At 32.7% G+C, this 11,966-nt stretch overlaps 1 protein-coding gene across 3 annotated transcripts in view; it reads left to right on the plus strand.

The window, feature by feature from the left end:
• Nucleotides 1-11,468, plus strand: part of LOC106110226 (alpha-1,3-mannosyl-glycoprotein 4-beta-N-acetylglucosaminyltransferase A-like) — a 50,908-nt gene extending 39,440 nt beyond the window's left edge. For all 3 annotated transcript variants that reach the window (XM_013291964.1, XM_013291963.1, XM_013291965.1), the window contains 10 exons: nt 3,620-3,732; nt 3,985-4,105; nt 6,038-6,246; nt 6,510-6,622; nt 7,736-7,964; nt 9,159-9,371; nt 9,844-9,951; nt 10,159-10,355; nt 10,527-10,743; nt 11,187-11,468. In XM_013291964.1, the coding sequence (XP_013147418.1) occupies nt 3,620-3,732; nt 3,985-4,105; nt 6,038-6,246; nt 6,510-6,622; nt 7,736-7,964; nt 9,159-9,371; nt 9,844-9,951; nt 10,159-10,355; nt 10,527-10,743; nt 11,187-11,228 (1,562 nt within the window). In that variant the 3' untranslated portion in view covers nt 11,229-11,468. The remainder of the gene's footprint in view (nt 1-3,619; nt 3,733-3,984; nt 4,106-6,037; nt 6,247-6,509; nt 6,623-7,735; nt 7,965-9,158; nt 9,372-9,843; nt 9,952-10,158; nt 10,356-10,526; nt 10,744-11,186) is intronic.
• Nucleotides 11,469-11,966: the final 498 nt, after the last annotated feature.

Below are 11,966 nucleotides of genomic sequence, written 5' to 3' on the forward strand. Positions count from 1 at the left end.
TATGTCGATTAAGGGTAGGCGTATGTCTATAGGCCGATGCTTCGCTTTTTCGGCGAATTCATCTGGCCGCTCACTTGTTTGCCACATATCATATACAAAAAGAGAAAAAAAAATATCATTGCATATTGCAACACGAATATTTCATAAATCGTATATTAAAAAACGTCAAAGTGATTTTTTTTTGCATGACTGCTCTAACTAAATATTTAACGAATTGGTTGACGAGCTATCGTGAATTTATATTTGCATTTTTCGACGACCTGCCGGCCTCGATGATTCATTTTAATTCAATACAAAATTGCTGTCATCACGTAAAAACGGCGTATTAAAATAATGTCAATCTCTTATTAATGTATTGAAGCGGCTTAATGATGATTTATTGTAGGATAAATTATATACTGGGTTATAGTGTGTTATCTATGAGGTAAGTGTTGAAGTATGTGCATTACTGACTTCTTTTGTAGATATTGTGAATGCTTGTTTGTTTTCATACAATAATTGAAATAGTTTGTTGTGTGTTAATCGGATACTTACTTATTCGTATTTGAACAAATTAATTGTTCATAGCTGTAATATTTAGAAGTTAATAAGCTGAAAATCAAAGTAAACGTGATGATTTAAAAAGAACGTAAGGAAAGGAATCCTTTTAAAAATGGAAAAATCGTATCAATAGTAGCAGAACTCCGGCTAAATCAACTTTTAAATCGCTGCGGACTTAGAGCGATGTAATACTCACAGAGGGACTAATGCAACAGCAATAAGCGTGGAATTAGGTTTGCTCACGGCTTCAGTACCATCGATTTTTGTACAAATAAAACCTAGCAGTTTCGTGGAAAACTCGTTTTCATCTTAACGTTTTTGAAAATCGAATATGTCATGTAAGTTTAATTTGACATTACGACGACATAAAAAGTTAAAGGAATCTTTTCGAATTGATTACCTACATGTTTACATGATTTTATTAAAAAGTATACTTGAAACATAAAAAGCTTTTAGTCCCTTCGGTGGTAGATTAAAATAAAAATCTCTGATATAGAAAATATACTAACTATCAACAACAGCCACAGTGCTTTGTTATTTTCACTCTGACTATGTAAGTCCATAAAAACTCTTTCGAAAATGAAAATTTAGTCGTAATGGCTTTCTGTGTCACTCCGTTATCAAGAAGTGACAATCATGTTAACACGTTAATGTAGTACTTATCTTTTGTGGACTTCCTAGTCCAAATCAAATGCATAACGTTTCGAGTATATGTAAAACTAATATGAAGTCAATTTTATAAGAAAATTTATATTAAACCCGTTACTAAGAGACACTTAAGTTGATGCAATTAAATTAATATTATCTTCTCTGTTTAATAGAAAAGCAGTTCCCATTGTGCGGACTGCCGATCCGTTCATGCTTTATATTTTTAAATATATTTAAAATACCAATCTTATCGTAAGTAGTTTACGTGGTATTCAGGGATGCAGACATTCCATTCAAAGACGGAGCTCTGATTTGCGTTTCGAGTACATCTTGTATTTCCGGAGCGAGCATCTAGAGAAAAATAAATCGTACAGGGATTTTAAATATGATGTAATTTTATTTATGTTCGTTAAGCAAGCGCTTGACCACGATCCCATTCATGATTTAATGTTTTGCAATTTTCATAGAAAATTGAATTTCGCGCTTGTTGTATTAAAGGGTGACATAGCTTTAAGCAGTCGGTAGATACAGACAGGTGCAACCGGTCGACGTTGGACGATCACCAATTAACGTTCGCCATACAATGGAGGAATTATAGCATTAGTCTCTTGAAGCCGTCCCTGTGCACCACTTACAGACATTTAATCACATTTACACACTCAATACAATTTTCTATATAAGTAACAGTCACACAGATATGGATACTTATACACACAAACTTTAATTTCAATAGAATTCTACATACTCTTACATTCTTTTATGTATCCGACGGATTTTGTAGTACTGTTCCAGGAAATAGACAGCATTTTAATATTTTAGAGTATTTTTGTTTCTTCATATTAAAAATATTTTTGCTAACCCTCTGTGAATTTTATTTCGTTATTCAAACAACTCCTAGTTTTATATCATTTCTTGTATAAAATATTTACTTTATTTTGATTACATTTTTTCGCAGTTTGACGGAACTGCATCTAGTTAATAAAACATCTATGGTGGTTAAAGTTATCTATATCAAAAATCTTTGTCAAAGAGTGCGTAGTGGAAGAAGTCCAAAGTGAATTTGTTTGTATGTCACCGGCAAATTGTAAATACTTTGTAAGTAAAATACCGGCAATTTGTATGTAAAATAAATTAATTGACTGTTACTTCGATACCTTGCAGACAACAAAGGATTGTAGACTTGCGGGCCCTGATGGTAATAACTACTAAGGCGATTTTTACAAAATACTTTAGAAATGCACCAGCTGACTATAGACAGTACTATGAATATTAAATTCAAATATTCCCCATTTCCTCATGTTCCGCTCAAGTTGATTTTTTTTTCTTTTATAAAAGCCTTCTGGCAATAATAAACACAACAAAAAAGGAATACAGATTTTGTTCCGTCTGTTCAATCGTGATGCGATGGCCAAGGGAAATAGAGATACTTTTTTTATTCATTCGAAATGCAATCTACCGAGTCCTTACTATTTGCCAGCGACATATTGTGCATGTGCATGTACAAATATGATTGATCCGGCTAAAGCCAGACGGAATAGGGGGCTTTTCAATGCCCGCTTTGTGTTTTTGTAATCTCAATTTTCTTTGAGTATTAATAAAACATCTAAAATTTGTTATTATTAAAAGGGATGGGCATATTAACGATGAGAAGCGAATGAATAGTTTGTTTATGCATAGATATATAATTTAGTATAAGCTATTATGTGTTAATGTATCCATTAGTATAGTTTCTCTTTCTTTAATCGTCTCTTGAAGTATTAGCCGAATCTTCTATTTAATTATAAAATAAAGAGTATCTGTAGGACACTGGTAATGTGCCCGTCGTGCCTCGATTCACGAATTATGACTGAACTTGACTACAGTGTTATTGTTTTATTAAATTTTCGTAAATCTGTCCTCTCTCCTAAAAATTCTATCCAAAATTATTTTCTTCATTTTATTTCCAGTCTTAAATGTAAATGTTTTTACTTGTTAGAGCTTGCAAAGTGCAGCACGATTGAAGTAACGGCGAAATGGCAACAATACGGAATCAAGTATAATTTGATTATAAACATGCATGTCGAGTTCGCTGCCTCAGTGTTTCATTAGTTAAATTCATAGCGTCTGTTTGTCAATACAATTTGTGCTTATTCAAGAGCTGTGTGGGTGAGATTTTAATAACAAAACGACATCGAGCGCTCATACTTCTAGATTTTCTACCACTCCTAGGATTGAGACTGCTTTTATAAAATTTTGTTAGGGCAATTTCTAATTTTAAATTAATTAAACCATAATTAAGGAATTTATAAAATAAACATTCAATTGTTAAAAAATCGTTTCCTTCGAAAAACTTTTAATGGAGTACCTCAAGATTATAACTAGGTAGGTAGTAGTGTGTAAGTTGGACTTCTTTTTATTTTTTTTTCTTTATTACTTGTTTTTCTTTCTTTAGCCTTCTTGCCCAGAGAGGATAAGATGCAGCAAAGTATAGCGGAGATGCAAACCCACCTGCAATTCCTTGATTCGCTTTACCGCGCACGTCAGGAGGACCTGATTACTTTGCAGGTTAATTATTGAAAATTTATTTTATAACATTATTTGGCTTAGTGCTAGGCAACAACTAATCACAATTCTGCACCAGTGACAGTCTTTTTATTTTTGAAAATCAATGCCTTAAAAAAACAGGCATAGAATTAATGAGATGGTGCTTTCTGATGTTAAGTGGGATGGTAAATCTAAGCTTACTCCACCTCCATTTGACTATAAGTTCAAGTAAACATTGCAATAGGCTGAGCGTATTGTTTGATTCTTTTACAGAATAAAATCCTCGCAAGTCGCTGTTTCAATGAAAGTCACCGTCATCAGCCGACGTCGTACAGCGATACGGTGACGGTTACTATTGCTCCGGAAATTTTGACCTCACTGAAAAATCTTAGCGGTATGGCATACATTGAAAGCACAAACCTTCAATTTTTACTATGCCTTTTTGAACACCTTTAATGCCGCAGACTTGCATAGCGAGTTCGTAAAAAATCGTAAGGGCACTGTTTGTGTTAATCTCATATTTCATGTTGTTTTACTCTATCATTTATTTCTTTTTCTATTTTTTTGTATGACCTTCTATGTCCAACCAAACAAAGATGAAAGATATATTGATAAACACTTTATGTCAGTCTTCATTCGCGAAAATAGAAGAATATTGACAACGTATAGTTTCCTTTGTTTATTTATACATTGTGAACTTTACTAATTCGGTTAAGCCACGATTCCGTTAGCACTGCTTTTGCGTGCGTCTTATAATGCTAAAAATATAAACTTGAATAGTTCGTTGTTCAGTCACGATTTGTATTATCACACTTTAACATACAGGGTGGTTCTTACGAACGGATCAACGGCTTTGTGGACTTAGAGGACCGCAACAGCTATCGTTTATGCGCAAAAATGAACAAAAGTTGAAAAAATTTAAACTTTTCGAAAAATTTAAATTTCATGTCTTTTGTATGAAGTTACAAGAGATTGTTGCCCTCGATTGTTTTTAATCGTTTTCTCATATGAAAAACAAACGAAAGGCGAAAAGAATTTTGTGGTTTTATTCTACAGGCATGAGTGCAGTTTTTGAAAAAAATTCTAGGAGAAAAAGGTGGGGTAAAAAATTAATTACAGCTCCTTAAAGATAAAGAATGAAATTTTGTATTAAGAAAATTTTCAATAATTTGTATTTAGTTCTCATGTGATTTTTTCAGAAAAAAAAGATGAAAAACGGTGCGAAAGCCAAAATATTAGATTTGTTTTAAATGACCACTGTAAACACATTTCTTTGGAAGTACGGGAAAATTTTAGTCGGAAATCTGATTTTTCCAATTAAAAAAAATTGAATAAGTCTTTAAGTATAAAATCAGGCTTTATACTTTGTGCTTAAATGATAACTATTGAGGTCCTCTAACTCCACAAAACCGTTTATCCGTCCGTTAAGAATCATCCTGTATAATATGTTTCCGCACACTCGGTAGGTCGGTACACAACTTCTGCATCACGAATGCAGATTGAATTGTCGAATAATGTACATTCTTCTAAGAATGTTTTACATTTCACACACTCTGATGCAAAATAACATTACTTACAACGAAATTCAATAAAAGAACTCGTTATGTTTCTGTGTTTAAATCCAAGGTGAAAATATCTAATAAATTTCAAATGTAAGACAGGCGCCTTTGGCGCACTATGTGTAACATTTACCGTAGATACTTGACATAATTTATGCTCAAAGGAATGTTATATACAACATTTTGCACTCAGTGCGGAGTTAAAGTAAATAGTATGAGTGCCTCATCTCGTCCTTGATGCAACGTGCTATAAATATGAGATTAGCATGTTCAGTTGTTAATTAAATCATTTTTACCGTACTGTAAAAACCATATCGAAACAAGATTTTCAGTAACACTTGTATACTAACACTGTTGCTATCTCAGTTCTTTTTAATGATTATGACCGGGATGGCAATATTGTTATACATCTGTTATGAAAATGGAGATTCACCTCACGTGTATGTAGTCTTCGTGTATATTCGTCAATTAAGTTAACACGCTCTCGATGTTATTCCTTTATTTGTTCATGTTTTCCGCTGTGCGAGTTCTGCTATGTTTTTATTTTACCTCAGCTTTTCCGGTCTTTCAATTTGTTAAGTGTATACCAAATTGATTTTCAATGGCAATTACCTAAATTATATCGCACTGCAAAATATAAAAGATGATTAATTGAAGTGTATGATATTGTCGCGTTGTGGATATTTTATCAGCAGTCGAAATTGATTGAATTAATTAAATTTCGGTGTAATGGTTGATAATTTATCAATTGTATATTTTGTTCATAGGAACGAAGGCAGCGCAAGGTGTTCAGCCCAAAAATCTGCAACTTTTTCGTACCCCTTTTGTGTTTCAACTACTCCCCCACCTGATGAATGACCCAAACAGCCTTCGCCCCTCTTATCACATGAAGTCCGGCCGAGTGTTTGTCGACGTTGTTATCGGTATACCGACAGTTAAAAGAGATAAGGAGAGCTATCTCTTGATTACGCTTACGGTATGTGTAACATAATTTTTTTTCATCAATCAATATTCTTGTTTACTAATTTAGGAAACATGAAGGTAGGCAGCTAAAGATATTGTTGAAAGCCTGAATTATTGCAAAAGGTTATTACAAAAATATGATATGTAAATGTGATAAAAGGATATACTATAATTATTTATAATCTGTGTTCAAATAAATAACAATTTTCTGAATATGAAAAACTCAATCTAATTTCTATTATGACTGATCAGCATTCAATTTATATAACAATGCAGCACCTGGTGAACGGGTTGACTGAGGACGACGTGAATACGACTCTCATCGTCGTGTTTGTCGGCGAAACTGATTTGGAGTACGTTGTAAGCATCGCTCGCCAGATTGAAACTGCGTGAGTAGATTAATTTATACACTTAAAATATAAACTCAACGGATTAATTACAATTGAAATAGTATTTTTTTTTTGTTTTTCAAAACTTACGTAAATGGTTTAAAGCGATTTTGTAATTTTTTTTACACAATAGTAACGCACCCATACGTTTAAAAATCTGTAAACTATTGTTTTTTTTTTCCATTAAGAATTTCCCGTTGAAAACTAGAAAAGCTCGGAGATACCAAGTTGCCATTTGTTTACCGCTCCCTAATCCGCATTAGCAAAACCACTAGAGATTAACTCGTTGTTTTTGTTTTTTTGTCTGGAAACAAAATGCTTCTGCACAATTTTAAGCGCCTTACATATTTTTTTAAAAGCTGGATAAATTAATTGCTATTTAAAAACAGATGAACATTTATAGCATTTGTTCCTTAGAAGCTTAGAGTAATTCAACTTACATTTTGAATATGAGTTTAGCTTTGATTTAATCTACCACTTAGGAATATTTTATTTTATTCAATCAAGCAAAGATCATTTATTCGAGCGGACATTCGGCTACCGTCAGATTTATCCTACGTGACAAGATAGGCCTGCTGAGGCATTCAGGCTCGAAATTGGCTTGATTATCTGACATCCAATTGAATCAATACCGTCCTAGCTTCACTCTGTTTGCACCTGACAGGCGGTAGATTACATTACGCTGCTAATGGACAGTAATCAAAATTAAACTAACTACGAAAACCCTTTGTATTTTACGAACATTTATCTTTAGCTAACAATGACAAATAAAGGCTTATTTCAAGTAATATTTCATGGAACTATTGGAATACATTATATTTTTTGTAACACAAAATTGATAACTGTTTGTAAACTTGAATAATCTAATAAGAATATTTCCTTGATACTGTAAAGGTAGATTTCTCATATTAAAACGAAAGAGTATTCGTCTCTGAATAAGGTAATAAAAAAAAATGTGCTCGGTCGAACTTAGCAGGAGTCCTAAGTTGATTAAAGGCAGGCATCGCATTAAGTTGCTGATCTCAATCGACAGCGGTCGCTTCGCTTTCTCGGCGAATTTAAGACGCTTGCTCGAGTGCCTTATGATATAAAAATACATTATTGCAATTTCAGGTTTCCGAAGCAAGTGGAAAACGGTCTCATCGAAGTTTTATCTCCATCGTCATCTTATTACCCCGACTTTGACACGTTAGAAAAAACTCTTGGCGATTCGATGAAGCGCGTCAAATGGCGAACTAAGCAGAATCTGGACGCCATATATTTGATGTCCTATGCTCAAACCAAAGGCACCTTCTATCTGATGCTGGAAGACGATGTAATCGCCAAGAACAACTACATGCAGGTAAACAATTGATATAGTCACAACAATGTAATGTGACCATAATATACCTTAAAAATTGGATTATTGCATCCCTTTTTAAGTCATGTCATTTGTAATATTGTTGCTCATGCTTTAAATTGAGATTATTATGGTTGAAAATATAACATAGTTTAAAAAGTGATGCAATTCTGCAGTTCGCACTGGTTAATTATTAATAGGTACTTATTAAAGATGTAAGCATAAGAAATGCATCGCATTTGCGAACGACATATTCGATAGTTTGGTTCATTAATAACCGCTTGCCGCGAATTTGAAATCAATTTAAAAATTGCAATTCTGATTTTATGTACTTTGCGCTTTTTTCTACTTTTTATTAGTTATACGGTAACTTGATATGATGTTTTTTTTTAAACTAGCTAAGCGAACTAAGTTCTTGGTTACTTATAAGGACAGATGGAAATGTAACAATACATGCTGATTAGTGAATTCGAGGTATTTCGGAATCCAAGAAATGCTTAATAATGTAATAATTTTTGTTGCTTGCGTTGGTACTTTACAGTGTTTAGTGTTAAGAACATAATCGGAGACGTTACGAAATTTAAATGAATTTTAAATACAATGTTATATCGTTATTCCATATATTTGTGTTACCTCCATTTAACAAGCCAAACATTATTGAAATAGAAAATTCAAAGATGAGAAAAACAATTATCTAACGAGACGGTAATAAGAGCTGTTTGTTAACTAATACGTTTCTTTCGATATCAGATGCGCTACGAGAAATTTAATTAGGATCCAATTTTAAATTAAAGTTGTCGACGGCTACGAATCGAATTATTCGCGACGCTGCCTGCCGTATCAAATTGTATTAGCGAGAAATACTCTACAAGTTTTATCTGAATCTTAATTACAACATTAATCGTTTCCAATTGCTGTGGAAATAGATACAATCCCATTTCAAACTGGCGCAAGAATGCTTTTTAATACAATTACATTTTTACAATCCTCAGATTTTTATTTATTATTTTTATAGGTCTTGAACACTATTAGAAATACTTTTTCTACAGAGATTTTCAATCTCTTTAAATGGATACTAAACATTGTTCATGTTTGATTATTGATGTCAGCTGTCTTTACGCTTCATGTTTTTGACAACAAAAGCATTGATTATGGAAAATAGATCGTTACAAAGATATCGTTGATTATCTATTTCAGGAAATCAAGCAGTTTACAGCGGCGACAACTGTGTCTACACCGAACTGGTTCTTCATCGAGTATTGTCAAGTTGGTGGCATCGGCAAACTGTTTCGATCGTCTGACCTCATCCATTTTGTCACCTACGTGCAGCTGTTCTATAATAACATGCCTATCGACTGGCTGTTGGAGAGTTACCTTGCCGATCGTGTTTGTTCCATCGATAAGACTTCGGTAAGATAATTGACTGAAGATCTTCATTACCCGACTTCGCTTCTACTCGTATTCTATTTTATTTATATTTCTATCTGCTATCAAATTCCAATTTACTCACTTACGCATATCCTTTTATAACACGTCATATTTTCTTTTATATTCCCCTACTTTTGTAGCCATCCACATTTAATCTCATTACTTTATTTTGTGATCATTTCTCCGCATAATATGTCAACGCCACGACAACCTTTTACTCAATTTCTCTTTTACTGGCGCAATTTAAAGTCCTCCTATGTTATAAATTTATTTCGGCACATTGTTGAAATTACATCCTCGCGTATACGGAGATTTGACTACGTTACAGCTGTTTTGGCCTTATAATGGTACTGCTGACTTTTGAGTCTTTGGATAATAGTTATTATTATTTATGTACCTGTTTGTGAAAAGTATTCGGATAAATTAACTTATAACGTTTATTCTAATATTACAGAAAGCCTGCGGTAAAAGTAAAATCACAATTCGACCAAAGTACAAAACATCGCTTTTCCAACATATCGGACTCTACTCGTCCTTAAAGGGAAAGATACAAAAAGTCAAGGTAATTATTATAAACTTCTAAATATCACAATTACGTATATTTAAGTTTTGAGATAGGTCATTTTAAATTATTTTAGTTTTTAACAATATAACTATTGCCGACATCTTGTTATTAAAATGTATCAAAGTATTCTTTGTTAAAGTATACACAATACAAAATGTCTATTCAATAATTAAAATATAAAAATCGCATATAACATTATTACAGGATGCTCATTTTGGCTCGGTACCGACCTTCTATCCACACACCAACCCTCCTCTGGAAAATATCAAGACTAACATCGTAGAGCAAGGCGATCACACGCTGAAGAGGGCTTATGAAGGTCAAACTTATTTCTGGGGTATCAAGCCAAAGAAAGACGATATGATCGAATTTAGGTTTGAAAAACCAATGGCTATTAAGAGGTAATTATTGCATAAACCTTTTTCCTTATACGTAATTCATTTAATATTTTTGTATTCACGTATTGTTCCGATAGTCCGTACAAACCTTTAGGTTTAAACTTTAAAAAAACAATATTTTACGTATAATTTTTAAAGTTCGTGTAATCGATAAGTGTTTGTTTTGATTTCCAGCTACATTTTTCGTAGTAGCAACGTCGACCACGTGAATGACAAGTTCTATGACACCGTTGTGGAAGTGCTGCCATCTGGAACCAACAACTACACTGTTATTGGATCATTCGATGAATTCGGTCTCGCTGACGGCGAACTCAAAAAGGATGCCGGCCCATTTTCTGCCATCCGTCTCAGCGTTCAAAGTGACAGCTTCTATTGGGTCATCCTTAGCGAGGTGAATTTTAAGATTATTACGAATTGCATCTCGAGAATCTGTGCCGGATAAGTGCATAGTCGGTGTAGTGCTCTACGATATTTATTATTCTATCTAGTCTCGCCCTATGAGACTCCAGGGACTAAATACATATCTAATGACTTCTTTGTTTTAACGGTATAAAACATTAGTACAAATTTTGCTTATACTCAGTTTATTCCTAAGTTTAACTTTATACCGCGTTTATTTGTAAGGCTGTTAATATTTATGCCGTTATGAAGTCATAATAACTTTAATATTTGGAAGTAATATGAATGGTTCTATAACCAAAAGATTTATAGGGTACAGATAAATAGTAAGGACAAGAATTGTAACTTTTACAGAAACAATGTCTAGATATTTGTCACTGACTGTGAACACCTTTATTTAATTTATTAGTTAACATTTATAATTTGCGTTTTCAGATTGAAATAGTTACCTATGATGATCATGAGAACATAAGGTGACATAATACACGAACTCCCTGGGATAGATTTAACAAACAGATGAAGCCAGCGCATATAAAACGACACTACACGAGGATTAAGACTTCTGGACACCATCACTAAGCACCACAACATGCAATTTCGGACCCATCTTTTCACGACGATTTTAGGCTTACTACTGGACTTATCAAATTTCTTTTTAATATTTTCTTTATGCACAAAATTATTATTTGAACATCAACGTTATAAATTTCGCCAAGTATTTTTTTAAAGGTATCTTGTACGTACAGAAGTTTTGAATTTTATTTTTTTTAGTATGTATTTTTTACATCATCTAGTCATTTTTTTTATTCTTCAATATTTTATATCAAGTATACATTGAAGCTATTATTATTAAGACATAAAAAGTATTTAATTGTATTATTATAAAACATCCTATTTACGTTTTTATATTTTTACAGTTTTTATATTTTATAGTAGATACTTTTGTTTGTACATTCATAACACCTGACTGTAACAGCATTTTACGTTTAACAGATAACGCATAATTGAATCCGCTTTTGATGTTAGAAACTTTATTAAAAAACATGAAAACCAAAAAAACTAGACGTATACATAATAGTAAGTAGAGTACAATTGAGATGAATGCATGAAAATAACGAGTTTTAAATATATTTAATATCTAAATTAGTTTTTAATAATGAAGCTTTCAATTATGACCAAAAACTTTTACCCTAACCCTTACTTTCTAAATACCAA

This window comes from Papilio polytes, unplaced genomic scaffold, assembly GCF_000836215.1.
Source record: "Papilio polytes unplaced genomic scaffold, Ppol_1.0 DF820711.1, whole genome shotgun sequence".
Classification (NCBI taxonomy): domain Eukaryota; kingdom Metazoa; phylum Arthropoda; class Insecta; order Lepidoptera; family Papilionidae; genus Papilio; species Papilio polytes.